General features: G+C 46.5%; 1 protein-coding gene across 1 annotated transcript in view; it reads left to right on the top strand.

Moving 5' to 3' along the window:
- HTT (huntingtin) overlaps window positions 1-18,257 on the top strand; it is a 778,980-nt gene that overhangs the window by 471,494 nt on the left and 289,229 nt on the right. The window contains exons 45-46 of the mRNA XM_078772674.1: window positions 9,457-9,539; window positions 16,104-16,218. Of these exons, the coding sequence (XP_078628800.1) occupies window positions 9,457-9,539; window positions 16,104-16,218 (198 nt within the window). The remainder of the gene's footprint in view (window positions 1-9,456; window positions 9,540-16,103; window positions 16,219-18,257) is intronic.

Genomic DNA, 18,257 nt, shown 5'->3' with positions numbered 1-18,257 from the left:
CCGAAGACGGCCGTCATCACCCCTTTCGGCCTCTTCAAATTCCTAAGGATGCCCTTCGGGTTGAAGAATGCGGCTCAGGCGTTCCAGCGGCTTATGGCTAGCGTCTTGCGCGACTTACCTTTCCTGTTTGCCTACCTGGATGACATACTAGTCGCGAGCGCGTCCCGGGAGGAGCACCTGCTCCACCCCCGCACGCTTTTCGAACGCCTGGGCCAGCATGGCCTGATCATCAACCCCGCCAAGTGCCGTTTCGGCGTCGCCACCATCGACTTCTTGGGGCACAGCATCACCGAGCACGGGGCCGTCCCTTTACCGGCCAAGGTGGAGGTGGTCAGGGATTTCCCGCAGCCCCGCATGATCAAGGGGCTCCAGGAGTTCCTGGGCATGGTAAACTTTTACCACCGCTTCGTGCCCCACGTCGCCCGGCTCCTCCGCCCCTTGCACGAGGCCTTTCGGCGCAAGCCGGGCAAAGGTGACATCGCATGGTCGGAGCCGATGGCCGCGGCGTTCGCGGGCGCAAAGCTGGCTCTGGCCGACGCCACCATGCTGGCGCACCCGGCGCCCGATGCACCGATCGCCCTCACCACCGATGCGTCGGACTACGCGGTGGGTGCGGTGCACGAGCAATGGGTGCGTGGTGCTTAAAACCGCTGGCATTTTTCAGCCGGCAGCTTTGCCCGCACGAACGCCGGTACAGCACCTTCGACCGCGAGTTGCTCGGGCTCCACCTGGCGGTCAGACACTTCCGCCATCTGCTGGAGGGCCGCCCGTTCACGGCCTTCGTTGACCACAAGCCCCTTGTGTTCGCGATGGCCAAGGTCGCCGAGCCATGGTCGGCACGGCAGCAGCGCCATCTCTCTGCCGTGTCCGAGTACACGACGGACATCCGTCACATGGCGGGTAAGGACAACCCGGTGGCGGATTGCCTTTCCCGGTCCGTCGTGCACGCGGTCCACCTCGGGGTCGACTATGCCCGGATGGCGGAGGCCCAGACCGCCGACCCCGGCGTCCAGGCCTTGCGGACCGCCGTCACGGGCCTCCGCGTCACCGAGATGCCGTTCGACGCCGCGGGCACGGCCCTCCTATGCGACGTCTCCCTCGGCCGGCCTCGCCCTATCATGCCCGCTGGCTGGCAGCGCCCAGTGTTCGACGCCATCCACGGCCTGTCCCACCCTGGCGCGAGGGCATCCCAGAAACTCGTCGGGGCGAAGTTCGTCTGGCATGGCCTCAGGAAGGACGTCCGTGACTGGGCCAGGACGTGCCTAGCGTGCCAGCGCGCAAAGGTCCACCGCCACACCCAGGCACCGTTGGCCCCGTTTACGGTGCCCGAGCGGCGGTTCGACCACGTGCACGTCGACTTGGTGGGACCTCTGCCCCCCTCGCGAGGGTTCACCCACCTCCTCACCATGGTCGACCGCACCACACGGTGGCCGGAGGCCGTCCCATTGGCGGCGACGTCTGCGGCTGAGGTGGCCCAAGCCTTTATCGCCACTTGGGTTGCCCGGTTCGGTGCCCCCTCGGACATTTCATCCGACCGCGGCCCCCAGTTCACCTCAGAGCTCTGGGCCGCGGTGGCGCAAGGGCTCGGGGTGAAGCTACACCACACCACGGCCTACCACCCCCAGGCCAATGGCCTGTGCGAGCGCTTTCATCGCTCCATGAAGGCCGTGCTCCGGGCCAGCCTCCGCGACGACAGCTGGGTCGACAGGCTCCCCTGGGTCCTGCTGGGCCTCAGGACGGCGCCCAAAGACGACCTGCGCGCGTCCTCGGCGGAGCTGGTCTTCGGGCAACCACTGCGGGTACCGGGTGAATTTATCCCCGACTCCACGACTCCTTGGTCCGCGGCGCAACAGCGCTCCGCCCTTCAGGAGACCGCCCGGAGGTTCGCCCCGGTGCCAACGGCACACCACGGTTGCCCGCCTTCCCACGTCGCCCCGGAGCTTTGCACGGCAAAGTACGTGTTCATCCGGCACAACGCCCACCGGGCACCGTTACGGCCCCCGTACGACGGGCCCTTCCGCGTGCTGGAGACCGGGGTCAAATTTTTCACGGTCGACATCGGCGGTGCCCCGGATCGCATTTCCGTGGACCGCCTCAAGCCGGCCCACCTCGATCCGGACCACCCCCCGCCAGCAGCTCTGCCTCCGCGCCGGGGCCGCCCCCCGGCGGTCGGACACCCGGCACCCCCGCCAGCAGCTCTGTCTCCGCGTCGAGGCCGCCCCCCGGCGGTCGGACCCCCGGCACCCCCCAGCCCCGCCGGCCCGCTACCCCCCAGCCCTGCACCCATCGCCAGGGGGCGTTTCGGCCGGGTCATCCGGCTTCCCCGCAAACTCACCCTTCAGTTGCGCGGGAATTCTGGGGGGGCGCGTGTGGCGGGCACAAGGGGTAATAATTCCGCACACCAGTGGGTGGTGCGAGCGCCCAGGCGGGGACCGATGGTACATGCCCCGCCCTTCGACCGATCGGCCACGCCCGGGGACTAGGCGTGGCCTCGGCACATATATGCGGGCTCTAAGCTCGAGCCCGCTCAGTGCTGCAGTTCGAGCTTTCGAAATAAAGACTCTTTTGGTTTTAACAAACGCGTTGTGGCCTACATCTTTGGCAAGCAAGTTGTGTGCGCAGCACCACACTTCAATTTTGTATTTTCTTTTAACTGTTTTCGTTATTTTGAGTACACGGAAGAACAAGAAGAACAAAAAGAAGAAGAAGACGTTCGATACAAATGGACGCGAACTGGTTTTTTTGCATTTTCAGATGCTTTCTAGTTTTCTTTTTTTAAACTCGTGCCTGCAAAGTTTCAATAGTATAATTGAAAATACCGCCACTAATTTGTGGAGATGTTGAAGATAATGAAGGGTACAGACAAAATAAGTGCAGAAGAGATTTTTCAGCACAATAGACACTGACGGGGCACCGTTTCAAATAGCAGAGTTAAGAGGGTAGTCAAGGTAGGGGGTCTTCTACTCAGAGTTGTTAATGCATGGAACGGCCTCCCAGGAAAGGTATTGGCAGCAGAAATATTTTATAAGTTTAAATTGGAATTAGGTAGGTACCTTGAAGTAATAAGGTAAGGGGGTACTTGGATATTGACCAACATTGTGTAGGTTTGATGGGGGCCTAATGGTCTCTTCCTACATTGAATTCATTGAAATTTGTAAAGGTGTATCTATTCACCTTATTCATTGTGTCGGTGGTGTGTTGTTGCTTAATAAGAGAACCCACCAAGCTTGGCACACGTTAGGAAATGCTGAAGGAATTCTGCTTGGTTTGCCATTGGTTTTGCTTAAAATGGAGATGGTGTAACTTGTGCTAATGACATTACCACCTCTCCTCTCCACCCGACTTCGGCTTAGCCCTCTCCCTCCCCCGACCCTTCCCACCTCCGCACTCCAATCCTCTGTCCTGTGCCAGGCAAAGGCACCACCAAGTGTCACATGGGTTTTCACTTTGCACAGTGTGATATTACTGCACCAGTGGGGAATAACCGTGTTAATTCAAACATGATTCTCCACCACCTTCGAAACCCTCTTCGGGTACTTGAATATTAACTTGGGAACTTGAGTCGGCACACTGTTTACCTTGGCTTGGTTTTGGATAACTTTAATTTTAAAGAAAAAGGAATACACGAAAAGAAACTGTTCAGCCCCATTATGTCCATGTTTCTCAACACATCTCATTTGACTTCATCTATCTTTCGCATGTTTATTCGACCTTATGGAAACATTTCAAAGGCCTGCTCTTGCACAGTATAGCTTGGGTTCTTGCATGTTCACATAATTGCAGATTAGGTCTGCCAACAGCCTCCCCCCTTTACGGACACCATATCGGCAGTAGCAATTTTGAACAGTTCTCCACTCTCACAGGTGCAAAATCAAGACAACTTACAGGTAAGTACCCTACTTGTAAAAAGTTATTATGTCCTTTCATTTGATAAACCCTGAAGTTGAAGCTCTCCTGTGACAGACCAGCTTTTGTCTTATCAAAGTCTGGTATTCTTCTTGACTATTAAGGTAGGTTACCCGAAATTTAATTGTGCTTGTGAGATTCACCTGCTCACCTTGTCAAAGTCTGGTATTCTTCTTGACTGTTAAGGTAGGTTACCCTAAATTAAATTGTGCTTGTCGGAATCACCTGCTCACCTTGTCAAAGTCTGGTATTCTTCTTGACTAGTAAGGAAGGTTACCCTAAATTAAATTGTGCTTGTCGGATTCACCTGCTCACCTTGTCAAAGTCTGGTATTCTTCTTGACTATTAAGGTAGGTTACCCTAAATTAAATTGTTAGTGTGAGATTCACCTGCTCACCTTGTCAAAGTCTGGTATTCTTCTTGACTATTAACGTAGGTTACCCTAAATTAAATTGTGCGTGTGAGATTCACCTGCTCACCTTGTCAAAGTCTGGTATTCTTCTTGACTGTTAAGGTAGGTTACCCTAAATTAAATTGTGCTTGTCGGATTCACCTGCTCACCTTGTCAAAGTCTGGTATTCTTCTTGACTAGTAAGGTAGGTTACCCTAAATTAAATTGTGCTTGTCGGAATCACCTGCTCACCTTGTCAAAGTCTGGTATTCTTCTTGACTAGTAAGGAAGGTTACCCTAAATTAAATTGTGCTTGTGAGATTCACCTGCTCACCTTGACAAAGTCTGGTATTCTTCTTGACTATTGAGGGAGGTTACCCTAAATTAAATTGTGCTTGTCAGATTCACCTGCTCACCTTGTCAAAGTCTGGTATTCCTCTTTACTAGTAAGGAAGGTTACCCTCATGAAATTGTGCTTGTCGGATTCACCTGCTCACCTTGTCAAAGTGTGATGTTCTTCTTGACTATTAAGGTAGGTTACCCTAAATCAAATTGTGCTTGTCGGATTCACCTGCTCACCTTGTCAAAGTCTGGTATTCTTCTTGACTATTAAGGTAGGTTACCCTAAATTAAATTGTGCTTGTCGGATTCACCTGCTCACCTTGAGAAAGTGTGGTATTCCTCTTGACTAGTAAGGTAGGTTGCCCTCATGAAATTGTGCTTGTCAGATTCACCTACTCACCTTGACAAAGTCTGGTATTCCTCTTTACTAGTAAGGTAGGTTACCCTCATGAAATTGTGCTTGTCGGATTCACCTGATCACCTTGTCAAAGTCTGGTATTCTTCTTGACTATTAAGTTAGGTTAATCCAAATTAAATTGTGCTTGTCGAATTCACCTGCTCACCTTGTCAAAGTCTGGTATTCCTCTTGACTATTAAGGTAGGTTACCCTAAATTAAATTGTGCTTGTCGAATTCACCTGCTCACCTTGTCCAAGTCTGGTATTCCTCTTGACTATTAAGGTAGGTTACCCTAAATTAAATTGTGCTTGTCAGATTCACCTGCTCACCTTGACAAAGTCTGGTATTCTTCTTGACTATTAAGGTAGGTTACCCTAAATTAAATTGTACTTGTCGAATTCACCTGCTCACCTTGTCAAAGTTTGGTATTCTTCTTGACTATTAAGTTAGGTTAATCCAAATTAAATTGTGTTTGTCGAATTCACCTGCTCACCTTGACAAAGTCTGGTATTCTTCTTGACTCTTAAGGGAGGTTACCCTATATTAAATTGTGCTTGTCAGATTCACCTGCTCACCTTGTCAAAGTCTGGTATTCTTCTTGACTATTAAGGTCAGAGATAGTTATTAAGGACTATTAAGGTCAGAGGTCAGAGATAGTTACCCTCAATTAAATTGTGCTTGTCAGATTCACCTGCTCACCTTGACAAAGTGTGGTATTCCTCTTTACTAGTAAGGTAGGTTACCCTCATGAAATTGTGCTTGTCAGATTCACCTGCTCGCTAAAAGCGAACCTCTTCATCGAGGTAGCTAATGAATGAGTTTTGCCTGTTTTGCCTGTTTCGGGTAGTTTCTTCCTGCTTCGGGTAGTTTCTTCCTGCTTCGTGTAGTTTCTTCCTGCTTCGGGTAGTTTCTTCCTGCTTTGGGTAGTTTTTTCCTGCTTCGGGTAGTTTCTTCCTGCTCCGGGTAGTTTCTTCCTGCTCCGGGTAGTTTCTTCCTGCTCCGGGTAGTTTCTTCCTGTTTCGTGTAGTTTCTTCCTGCTTCGGGTAATTTCTTCCTGCTCCGGGTATTTTCTTCCTGCTCCGGGTATTTTTTTCCTGCTTCGGGTAGTTTCTTCCTGCTCCGGGTAGTTTCTTCCTGCTTCGGGTAGTTTCTTCCTGCTTCGGGTAATTTCTTCCTGCTTCGGGTAATTTCTTCCTGCTTCGGGTAATTTCTTCCTGCTTCGGGTAATTTCTTCCTGCTTCGGGTAGTTTCTTCCTGCTTCGGGTAGTTTCTTACTGTTTCGGGTAGTTTCTTCCTGCTTCGGGTAGTTTCTTCCTGTTTCGGGTAGTTTCTTCCTGCTTCGGGTAGTTTCTTCCTGCTTCGGGTAGTTTCTTCCTGCTTCGGGTAGTTTCTTCCTGCTTCGGGTAGTTTCTTCCTGCTTCGGGTAGTTTTTCTGCTTCGGGTAGTTTCTTTCTGCTTCGGGTAGTTTCTTCCTGTTTTGGGTAGTTTCTTCCTGCTTCGGATAGTTTCTTCCTGCTTTGGGTAGTTTCTTCCTGTTTTGGGTAGTTTCTTCCTGCTTAGGATAGTTTCTTCCTGCTTAGGATAGTTTCTTCCTGCTTTGGGTAGTTTCTTCCTGTTTTGGGTAGTTTCTTCCTGCTTCGGATAGTTTCTTCCTGCTTCGGGTAGTTTCTTCCTGTTTTGGGTAGTTTCTTCCTGCTTCGGGTAATTTCTTCCTGCTTCGGATAGTTTCTTCCTGCTTCGGGTAGTTTCTTCCTGCTTCGGGTAGTTTCTTCCTGCTTCGGGTAGTTTCTTCCTGCTTCGGATAGTTTCTTCCTGCTTCGGGTAGTTTCTTCCTGCTTCGGATAGTTTCTTCCTGCTTCGGGTAGTTTCTTCCTGTTTTGGGTAGTTTCTTCCTGTTTTGGGTAGTTTCTTCCTGCTTCGGATAGTTTCTTCCTGCTTCGGGTAGTTTCTTCCTGTTTTGGGTAGTTTCTTCCTGCTTCGGATAGTTTCTTCCTGCTTCGGATAGTTTCTTCCTGCTTCGGGTAGTTTCTTCCTGTTTTGGGTAGTTTCTTCCTGCTTCGGGTAATTTCTTCCTGCTTCGGATAGTTTCTTCCTGCTTCGGATAGTTTCTTCCTGCTTCGGATAGTTTCTTCCTGCTTCGGGTAGTTTCCCTCCTGTTTTGGGTAGTTTCTTCCTGCTTCGGATAGTTTCTTCCTGCTTCGGATAGTTTCTTCCTGCTTCGGGTAGTTTCCCTCCTGTTTTGGGTAGTTTCTTCCTGCTTCGGATAGTTTCTTCCTGCTTCGGATAGTTTCTTCCTGCTTCGGATAGTTTCTTCCTGCTTCGGATAGTTTCTTCCTGCTTCGGATAGTTTCTTCCTGCTTCGGATAGTTTCTTCCTGCTTCGGATAGTTTCTTCCTGCTTCGGGTAGTTTCTTCCTGTTTTGGGTAGTTTCTTCCTGCTTCAGATAGTTTCTTCCTGCTTTGGGTAGTTTCTTCCTGTTTCGGGTAGTTTATTCCTGCTTCGGGTAGTTTATTCCTGCTTCGGGTAGTTTCTTCCTGTTTCGGGTAGTTTCTTCCTGCCCTGGCATGAACATGAGGGCCAAAGTTTTGAAAATGTGAAATTAAGAATCCGCCATTGATTAGTGAATGATTCTTCGAAATTTGCTAATTATTCTGCATGTTAGAAAATAATAATAAAGTGACTAGATGTTCCAGGCCGTGCTTATACTCACTGTGATCTGTTTTTGACAATTAGAGGTTATTACCTGACCCAGCATGACAATGTTTAAACCTAATTCGGACTATATCACAACAGAGAAGAACCAAAGAGTTGTTTAAGCGAGGCTGGATCAAAGTAGCGTAAATTGCAAGGGCAATCGTTTTACTTGATATGTACAACCTTTCCTTCAAATACGAATCGAATAATTGTTATGCCAATTTGTTTTCCCCGCCAAAACTTCTCCCACCAGCAAACCATTATGTGGTCTTTTCAACAGACTATCAAGAAGCAGGGCAATTGCAGATATGTACCATCACAGATAGGTCATAAAAAAATAAAATAAAACATTAAATGAGCATGGTTCTGACCTTTTGGGGGACAAAATGGCTTCCTCAATTCATCTCCCTTAAACGTAATCATCTGAGAATGAAATCAAATCTGTCGCTGAAATGTCAAGCCTGTTGATTTCTCATGAAAAATATTATTTGCTTGTACTTTTATCTTCTATCTTCTATCTTATATATATATTTATCTTCTATCTTTTATCTTCTATCTTCTATCTTATATATATATATATATATATATATATATATATATATATATATATATATATATATATATACGTATCTATAAAAGAAAGTGTTTGTTTGTGTGTTTGCTCGTGCTAATCTTCTGAACGGTGAAAGATAGGAGGAAACCTCAAACAAAAAATGTCGGGACGGGCCCCGGGAAGGTTATAGGCTAGGTGTCGAGGCCGCATCGGCCGGGCTGGGCCCATTTCGCAATTAAAAGCTGAGCTGAATTATAGTAGTCAATCTTCTACGGCCGCGAGTAAAAGCTGAATTATAGTTGTAAATTCATTCGAAAAGAACCAAAAATGGCGGGACGGGCGCCGGGAAGGTTAGAGGCTAGGTGTCGAGGCTGGTCGAGGCCGCATCGGCCGGGCTGGGCCCATTTCGCAATTAAAATCTGAGCTGAATTATAATAGTCAATCTTCTACGGCTGCGTGTAAAAGCTGAATTATAGTAGTAAATTCATTCAAAAAGAACCCAGGCAACGCCGGGTGCTTTCGGCTAGTGATATATATTTATTAAAATGGACCTTCTGCCTTTGTGGAGAGCCCTGCCAATAATTGCTCATGACCCCGCCCGTGCAGAGCGAAAATCAGGTTAAGCAATTGGATCATGTCAGTTCGTCTGTCCACAAACGTTCGTTTATGATCAAGGAACTACTTGTTAAAATTGAATGTTATATTTTGAACGGAAATTGGAACATGAATAGGAAAACAAGTTTGCGGTTTTACCGTACGTACCTTGGCTCATCATTCGTCCCTTTCGCACATGCGCAGAGAGGAGTGAGTTGATATTTTTACTCTGTCTGTCTTTCTGGCAGTCAAAAAGATTGAAAATCATTCCAAACAGGAAACTTCCAAGAACCTCCAGTTTAACAGTACTTGTACATGTTAAATAGGGTGGTGTATAAGACTGCGCCAATAGTGATAAACTTCCAGAATTTTTTGAACGATCCTTAAAATGATTGTTATTTAAATTGAAGTAAAGACTTAAACACTGTGTGGGGTAATGTGTTATTTGAACTCTCTAGTTCACTTATGTTATAGTTTTGATCAACATATTGTGTTACAGGCAATGTTATATCAGGATTTGATGCATTCCTGAGGTGTGTTGATTTGATGCATGAGGTCTTGCTATGTTCTGGGTTTAGGACTCTTGCATTGGAGCACAGCTCTCTGTACAAGATGTGGAACGATTACTGCAGCATCTTCACCTGCACAGGCTAGACATACGGTAGGTAACGTGCCTTTTGCTAACCCACTCTCTCACTCTCTAAGTCCAGCCAGCTCACCCACATCCAGAGAGCGGTTGCACATCATACGTGGTAATCACCTGCACTTGTCGGCAGCTTACTACCTGCACCCATTCCGAGCACACCATCTGCTCTCTCTCGGTTCAGCTGTTCTTCTAACCAAGCTCCCCCATTCTTGTCCATCCAGTATCCTTCCTTTTCATAATCTGTACCCTTTCTCTCCGGTGCAGTTATATCAATCCAATCAAGAAGCTTTTCATCGAGCAGGCATACATCTTCTTTTTTTCCAGCTCATCCTGCACACACAATTCTACACACCAGCTGATTGTCTTTCATCTTTTCTCTGCTGTTAAAAAAAAAACTCATCTCATATGATCATTAACCCTTCGAGTTTCAACCACGTATGCTCATTAGTGTACCACCAAAACTACCATCTCGATTTTCACCCTGTTTGTGATCCTGGCATTATGCCCAAGGCAACATTCATTATGCACAAGATCGGAAGGGAACGTCAGTCTGTCTGTGTTTGAATGTTTGTTCTGTTGACGAAGAATGAATGATTGGTCTTTCTATTGTGAAAGGACATCAGCTTTGAATGTCTCTTTTGCATTTTAATGCGTGCAAACGCCAGCTGCATTATGCGTTTGTTGTGAATTATTGTTCTGCTTTGCCAAGCCGTTCATTTCCTCCAGTCTCTACAGGGCAATACGATGCCAACATGATGGGAAACGCAGATTCCTTAATAGAGCATGCCCTGTACTGCGTATTCTGGTTGTTTGCTTGTGTAAGATGTTTTCATTTTTTTGCTGAACAAAATCTCACATTTTTCTTCACACAAAATCACACAATTCAGTTCGAGCAACCTCTTACACAACTTATTATAATGAGCTTCCAGAGTCCTCCATTTATGAAGCCTCAGTGTTTGCCCGGATAATACACTTTGCGGCATATTCATTGGCTATGCATCATTGAATGAACGCCAATGCATTATATTCTGAAAAGTTCCATCCCACAGCGTTTGTGCATCACTAGGTGCTCGTATGTATCCAAGGGGATGTGATCCATGGTTTCAGATTTGGCTGCAAACACATTTGCATTTTCTACCTTTTATTCAGTTCAACCCGAGTTGCTTTTTTAACCCTTTAGAGTGTAAAACAAAGCTTTCTCGTCATTTTCAAAGAAACACTGCAGCACGTACGACTGGCAGCACTGTTATCGTGCTTTTCTGAAACTTATTGCACGACAAACTGTTGGCTGCATTCATGGTACTTATAATTAATTAACAGAAGTACCCGGCGTTGCCGGGCGTGGGAAGGGAGGGGAACGGGGGGGGGGGGGGTAGGGGGGAGGAAGGCGGAGCAGTCAGAGGTGGAAGCTCTTTTACGGAGAATTTATATCTTAAAGGGGAGGGGAGGGGGTAGAAGGGGAGTGGCTCACGTTTGAGTGAATGTGGCTCACGTTTCTGAGTTGTGTGATGCTGATCAGGAAGAAGAAGAAGCGGTTCTACCAAATTCGTACACTTCCGGAATTTTGATTTATTTGTACTAGGGAGATACCCGTGCTACACACGGGTGGGAGGCCAGAAGCAAACAGGTAATGCAGATACGGCAAATGCTAAAGCATGAAACCAATAAATTCCACATTCCTGTAGCACCTTCAGTCGAACGTCAGACATGGACAGCAAGTTTGTGAAGGACTTCCATGAAAAACGTACCCGTTCGCAAACAAACGGGTATGTTCACGTATAGAAACATCGATCGTGGGACCGTGGCGAATCTGCATATGGCGATCCGCGAAGTTCACGTTCAGAAAGTAGAAACCATCACGGCATGTCGTCATTCACTTGAACTCGATCTCTTTTTTCATTCCAAACAACATAACTCCAATTAATCACAAAATAAACTTTTAACAACATTGTTAATGTTTCTTTCATTGTAAAAACTACCAAATCAACAGTTAAAAGGATTTTGAGCCGATAGCTGTTACGGCCTTGGCAAGATGGATGGAGACAGCGCTCTGTTAGCGTATTCACGGCCCAAATAGCTATGTGGAATTCTCTCATGTAGAGATTAAATGTCGTTTGAACTTTGGCCGAGGTCATTATTTACTTTTAATGATGTTTATATACGAATGATGTTTGATGATGTTTATATTGGTTTTGGGTCGTCCTTTCCGCATATCTCGTGGGATTGTAAGTTGGAGAGACGGTCATGATGGCGGGGAGCGAGGGGGTTGGAATTCTCTCAAGCAGGGATTCAACCCGTGTCCTTACAAATGGTCTTTGTCTGAAGTCACCGAGTTTGATCGGTGCAGCCGTTTGTGTGGCACCCGGGAAAACAACATCGTCACAATGGAAACATCGTCACAATGAACGTTATGCGAATGCGAATGTTATGCGGGAGTCCAAACTTGAAAATGCTGGAGGCCAAAGCTGAAATTGGAAAAACTAAATTGCCTATTTTACTCCTGGAGATCCCAGGATTACCCACCCAAAATATCGTTGCGATCGGTTCAGCCGTTTTTGCTGTACCGGCGGACGGACAGACAGACAGACAGACAGACAGACAGACAGATGGACGGACATTTGGTAAATTATAGTAAGATTCAAATGTCTGGTAATTGTTTTGTATTTATTTATGCGAATGTGTGCTTGTATATAACTGTCATTCATTTAAAAAGGCTTCGGCACTATCGGGCGATTTTATTTTTATTTTTATTTTTTTAACTCTAAAAAAACGAGCTTTTGTTTTTCAAAAAAAATTTTTGGCCTAAAACACTCCCAGGCACTCACTGATGAACCTCTGAAAGTTTGATGAAGATTCGTTCAGCCATCTCTGAATAAAACGCGGACACACAGATAACTCGCGTTTATATATTGTCGTGCGAATACCCTCTGGTTAATACCAGGGCTCGCGAATGACCAAACGGCTTTAATTGAGGCGACGACCAAATACGGATTTTGCTATCACAGCATGGGAGAAAGAATGAAGAAGAAGAGCGGAAGCGCTTATCTGAAGAGGGAACGAACTCAAACAGGAATCCGGGTTTAAAAGGAAATGGAAAATAATACAAGGATTTATTTACAAGGATAGCGGGACAGGAAAATACGCGATGATAAATAAAATGTCCTAATCGGGACGTCCCACTCACACTTCGGATACAGCACAGGGGAAATGAATTAATAAAAATAAAACGTTGTGTAATGTTCTGTGGGGTGCGGCCTTATCTCTCAGTCGTCAAGGAATCGTCGGCTCCAAGTGCGCAGGCTCGCCGCGGCTTTGATGTTGGCGGGAAACAGGCCTCGATGTGCGCCTGCTCGCACGCCGTCAGGCCTCACCGAGCGCCTCGCTGCAAGCCCCTCGCCAGTCGCACCCGAGTTCCCGTCCGCTCGCTACACCGAAAGCACCAAAAAGCACTGAGCACCACGACGAACCAACAGCACCAAAGGTCCAACGCAGGGCTAGCGATCTCCACACGAAGCCGATCCAGCACGGAGAGAGTCCGAATAACGCCAGGAACGCACAGAGAGGGAACTGGCCGAGACAAGAAGGAGCCAAGAGACAAAATGTCGTCCAGCGCATCCTCTGGTCACCTCGCGTCTCCTGTTGGCTCTCGCGCGCCCGCCAATCAGCCTAGTCTCTCAACCTCTCGATTGTTCTGTTTCACTGATGCCCTGTCATTGGCCGAGTGCCTCCTGCACTGTGGTGTTGCTTGCCTCTCCCCCTGGCCAATCAACAGTCCTCCTGGGCGTGGCTCCCAGCCTTGCTCGATGTCTGACGCGCACGCCGGTGTTGTACGCGGCCCTTGCCTGCTTGTCTTCCACAGTCTTATTGTAAGGGAAGGGAATTATTTAATGTTTCACTAAGTACCTATCTAAGTGTTTATATGAGTGCGTTGCCATAAGGGACACAGGTTTGACAACAGAGGGGATGACGAACAAAGGAATCTTATCCATAATCCCTGCACTATTTAGCACGCCCTGCTCCCTCGTAGCGGGGACATCAATACAGCTTATACCGACAACCCGGGCTAACATAGAACTTATTACAGGTAGGTTCCCTATCACGACAGTCGGATACCTACCTATACAGATCTATCTGGCTCTAGATATTGCTCTACCCAAATTCATAACAATATATATATAAATCGGTGTTGACATTTTGTATACGACATTTTGTCTCTTGGCTCCTTCTTGTCTCGGCCAATATATATATATATAAACCCTGGTGTTGGGCTAGCGGCTAGGGTGCTGGCTTAGGATCCAAGGATCCTGGGTTCGAATCCCGGTCGATCGCTGAATTAACGCCAGGGGAGTTGACTCAGCCTGTGATCCTTCCGAGGTCGGCTAATTGAGTACCAGTTCACTGGTAATTCCCTGTTTGTCGTTAAAGGCGGCAAAAAGGGTTGGCGTCAGGAAGGGCATCCGGCCGTAAAACATTGCTTCAAAAAGGGAACCGAAAAACAACAACAACCAAAAAGGCCAACCCCCGCTTTGTGGGGAAAAATGGCCTCTAAAGGTGGTTTATATATATAAATCGGGATTTAAATTTAATTCAAAAATTGATCCAGACGTCTATTCTCTTTCAAACATTCAAACCGACAGAGGTAGTTATTTATCACAGCATCTTTAGAATTTTCACCCTTTTACTCAACTCCGCTTCGCTGTCATCCTTCCGAGGTCGGCTAATTGAGTACCAGTTCACTGGTAATTCCCTGTTTGTCGTTAAAGGCGGCAAAAAGGGTTGGCGTCAGGAAGGGCATCCGGCCGTAAAACATTGCTTCAAAAAGGGGACCAAAAAACAACAACAACCACGGTTCCCGAAAAAGGCCAACCCCTGCTTTGCGGGGAAAAATGGCCTCTAAAGGTGGTTTTACTCAACTCCGCTTCGCTGTTATTTGGTGGCGCAAAAAGTCAACTGAGCTTTATCGATATTTAGATGTATACTTAAAAAGTGCACATATCCACCCATATAGGATACTCAAGGCACGGAAGTGAGAAGAGTTCCATACAATGCAACACTCACCGACCACCACTCATCCCGGTGTTTCACAGGCAGGGTGATTCATAAGCATGTACCACCCCTCGGATGGTACATGCTTATGAATCCCTCATATAGACGTTAAATTGGGCATCTCGTCTGCCGGCATTAGTTGGTGTATGTTAAGATCTCGCGGTGTCCTTCGCGAAGAGTAGGAGAGTTATTGCCGCCACCCTTGATAAATTACTAACTCCTACTTTAACCTACAGGGGGCACTGCATCAACGCCACAGGTGCCCCCTCACCTCACCACCAGCAATGATACAAGCTAGCATCTACATTCTGCACACAAAATGGAATAAACAAATAAAGCGATGGTGTGTTGTCTTGTTTCATTCCGGAGTCAATTTATCCTCAGCCACGATATTGGCTGAGAATTTATCCTCAGCTGTGTTAGTCGTAGTCGTTATGCTTGTACCACACGCGTAAATATGACGAGCACCAAATATCTGACTCGTCTAACACGGCTCGGCTTGGATTAAAGGCAAATAGTGTTGCTCTAGTTGTTTTGTCATCTGCAATGTTGTGTTCGATGTTGCTCATTTTGAAAAGGGAAAGGTCGACGCAAAGGGTGGTTGTTGACTTGGACTCAAACGGTCGTGCATTCCCGTTTCGCGTCATTTATAAAGACATTTGTTGGTTATTGCACGGCTTTCATCTTCCATTGAAATGCTAAACTTTTTAAGAGGAACTTCTTTATTTTCCTTCCGTTTTTAGCTTCAGTAGAGGATCATCTCTGGAACAACGACATCAGAATGCAATACATAACTGGAGAAATCAATATACAATATGACATGTAAACCTGGGGTCACACCATCATAAACTCCGTCTGTCTGTGATCCTTTTATGATCTGTGCATTTTCACAACTTTGTCCCGGAGATCTTTTGAAAGCTCCTTGGTGCTCATGGTTGTGTTTGCTGTGAAATGCACTACCCAGCAGAGGAAACCTACAGGAACAGCTGATTTTATTCTGAAACAATCAGAATCACTACAATTTAACACAGGTGGAAGCCAATAACATGGTGTGTGATTTTGAAAGTGACCGAAGGGCACTGTGTGAAATTGTTCGTAAATGAAAATTTGTGCAAAAAACAAAACAAAAAACAAACAAACAAAAAAAAAAAACACCGTAAACACATACGTAAAAAAATCAATATTTTGCATTTCAGAAATTGTAATTTTTATAACTGTGAACTGTAAAATAAAAATATCAATGAAAATTCACGTAAACACAGAACACACCTGGAAATCATAACCCTTCTATTTATTATGTACCTCCATACGAAGCACGTTTTGTTATTGCTTACACAATGTGTAAGCATACCCCATGAGTATATATATGTACAGTATTTCTATTTTACCTTGCAAGGGTGTTTCTATTGTGAATTATTTATCTTGAGCACATGGAGAATACACCAAAATATTTTGGTCTGGTGTTACCCATTGCGGCCAATAAGGGAAGCTGGATGACACATGCTCTTGTTGTTTTCCTTATCTCACATTCAGACATCAGCGTCTGTCATCCCTGCTCGAGAGACTTCTCGAGATGCTGCGCGGCCCACAAACATCCCGGTTGCTTTGTACTGACAACCAAGAACCTGAGAAAGTAATCCCAAACAAGGTAGTGCTCCCATGATATTGACATCAGGAATTGTTATTTTTCTTTTCATCTAGTAGAATGCAAGTACCTTTTCAGTTTCTTACACTGTGGGCCCTTACATTAGTTTGGGCAAGTGCAGGTATTAATCTCGCCATTAACTCATCGACCTTTTAACTATACCACTGCTTCATCCAAAGCGTCCATCGTATTTGTGTGATGCTCACATTTTCTCAGCCTTCCAACCTTCTATTCATCTCCTGCCACCTTCCACCAAAGTGTGTGCATGCGCACACACATGCACACACGCGCACACACGCGCACACACATGCACACACACGCACACACATGCACACACGTGTGCACACACACACACGCACAAACACACGCACGCACACACACACACACACACACACACACACGCATGCACACACACGCACACACACACGCGCACACACACACACACACACACACACAAACACACGCGCACACACACACACACACGCACACACACACACACATGCACACACACGCGCACACACACACATACACACACATACACACACATACACATACACACACACACACACACACACACACACACACACACACACACATCCCCACACACACATGCACACACACGCGCACACACACACATACACACACATACACACACATACACACACACACACACACACACACACACACATCCCCACACACACACACACACGGTACAACATCACTCCTGCTATCCTTATAGGATGTGTTGCGATACATTTTCTGTGAGGTAGGTCTAAAGACGTGTGAAAGCAAACAGAGAAATGCCATACGTGAACCAAAGGATTTTTTTCACCTTGGTAAATAATAATTAGGTAAAGAAAGGTGTTATAATCAGGCCCTCGAGACTGCTTTTTCACGATTGGGTGAGCCTTCGCACAAAGACAACACTGCCACCAAGCTGCTGTGGTGACTGTTCATGCCAAGTTCTTTTGGGCCTATTCAAGCTAATGTTTCCCACTGTACCCACCAACTCGGGAGCTAGCAGTTTGTGTCGGGCGTGCCTTCGGCCTCCACTTGGTTCCCTTTCTCGCTCACCCAATGGCCAAATGACTCGGTTTTCTCCTTATTTTTAGTAATGGAGTGAATTCCCATTTTCTTCACGGGATCGTTTCACAAGGAATAGTTTATGCCATCCGTTGCTGTCACCATTAGCCAAGCTATTGCCCGTAGCAAATGCCAAAGCGATGCCGGTCTTCCATTTCACGTCTCGCCGATTTGAAGTGAGACGTGAAACCGACAACCGGACAGCAGTTTTCGTCCTTGTGTGTCGTTCATTTTTTGCTCTTCAATTCGGCGATATGCCCGACCACGTAAAATGTACAGGTGAATGGGCTATTTGGTCTTGTTCGGCAGAACAGAACCGTGAGCAGCAAAGCGAGTAATGACCTGGCTGGGTTTCTTTGCTTGTTCAATTTGCATCTTTGCTTCCCTCCACGCTTTCAACTCGAGTCCTCCATTTAAAGTCTTGACGAATGAAAAAGTACATCCTGTATCCCGTTAGATTTCTTTTTGGAGGACATTTGGGATGACGACATACCGTCGACTTTGTGCTGAAATTTGATTTGCATCACCTGGGATCTTCATATAATGTACGAGTTGATGTTTGCCGGCTTTGGTTTTGCACAGTCACCATTTCAATGACCAGCTGATGATGCAAGGCAGGTTCCTTCCTGTCGAGGATTTTATGAATTTTCAATGAATGTCCAGACTTTTTACAAGACCTTGAAAATTTGCACAATGCATTTTATGTTTGTTGACATTGACCCATGTCATCAGTACGTTAGTATGACAGATGTTCCAAGCCACTGATGGCATGTTTTGCAGGTAAAAGCTGTTGTGCTCATTTGTGTATTGCATGGAGATGATGAGGGTTGTTCTTAGATACATCAGGCAAAAAATATTTTTTTGTTTGTTTAACTCCTAACCTTTATTACTTGCAAAATTGAACATTTTTCAAGTATATTGGTCGGTTGCGTTTGTGGTTCTGTCTGTCTGTCTGTTTG

Source organism: Myxine glutinosa, chromosome 2, assembly GCF_964187855.1.
Source record: "Myxine glutinosa chromosome 2, kmMyxGlut1.1, whole genome shotgun sequence".
In the NCBI taxonomy this organism is placed as follows: Eukaryota; Metazoa; Chordata; class Myxini; order Myxiniformes; family Myxinidae; genus Myxine; species Myxine glutinosa.
Note: the sequence above shows the minus strand (reverse complement) of the source record. Positions and strands in the feature narration are given on the sequence as shown.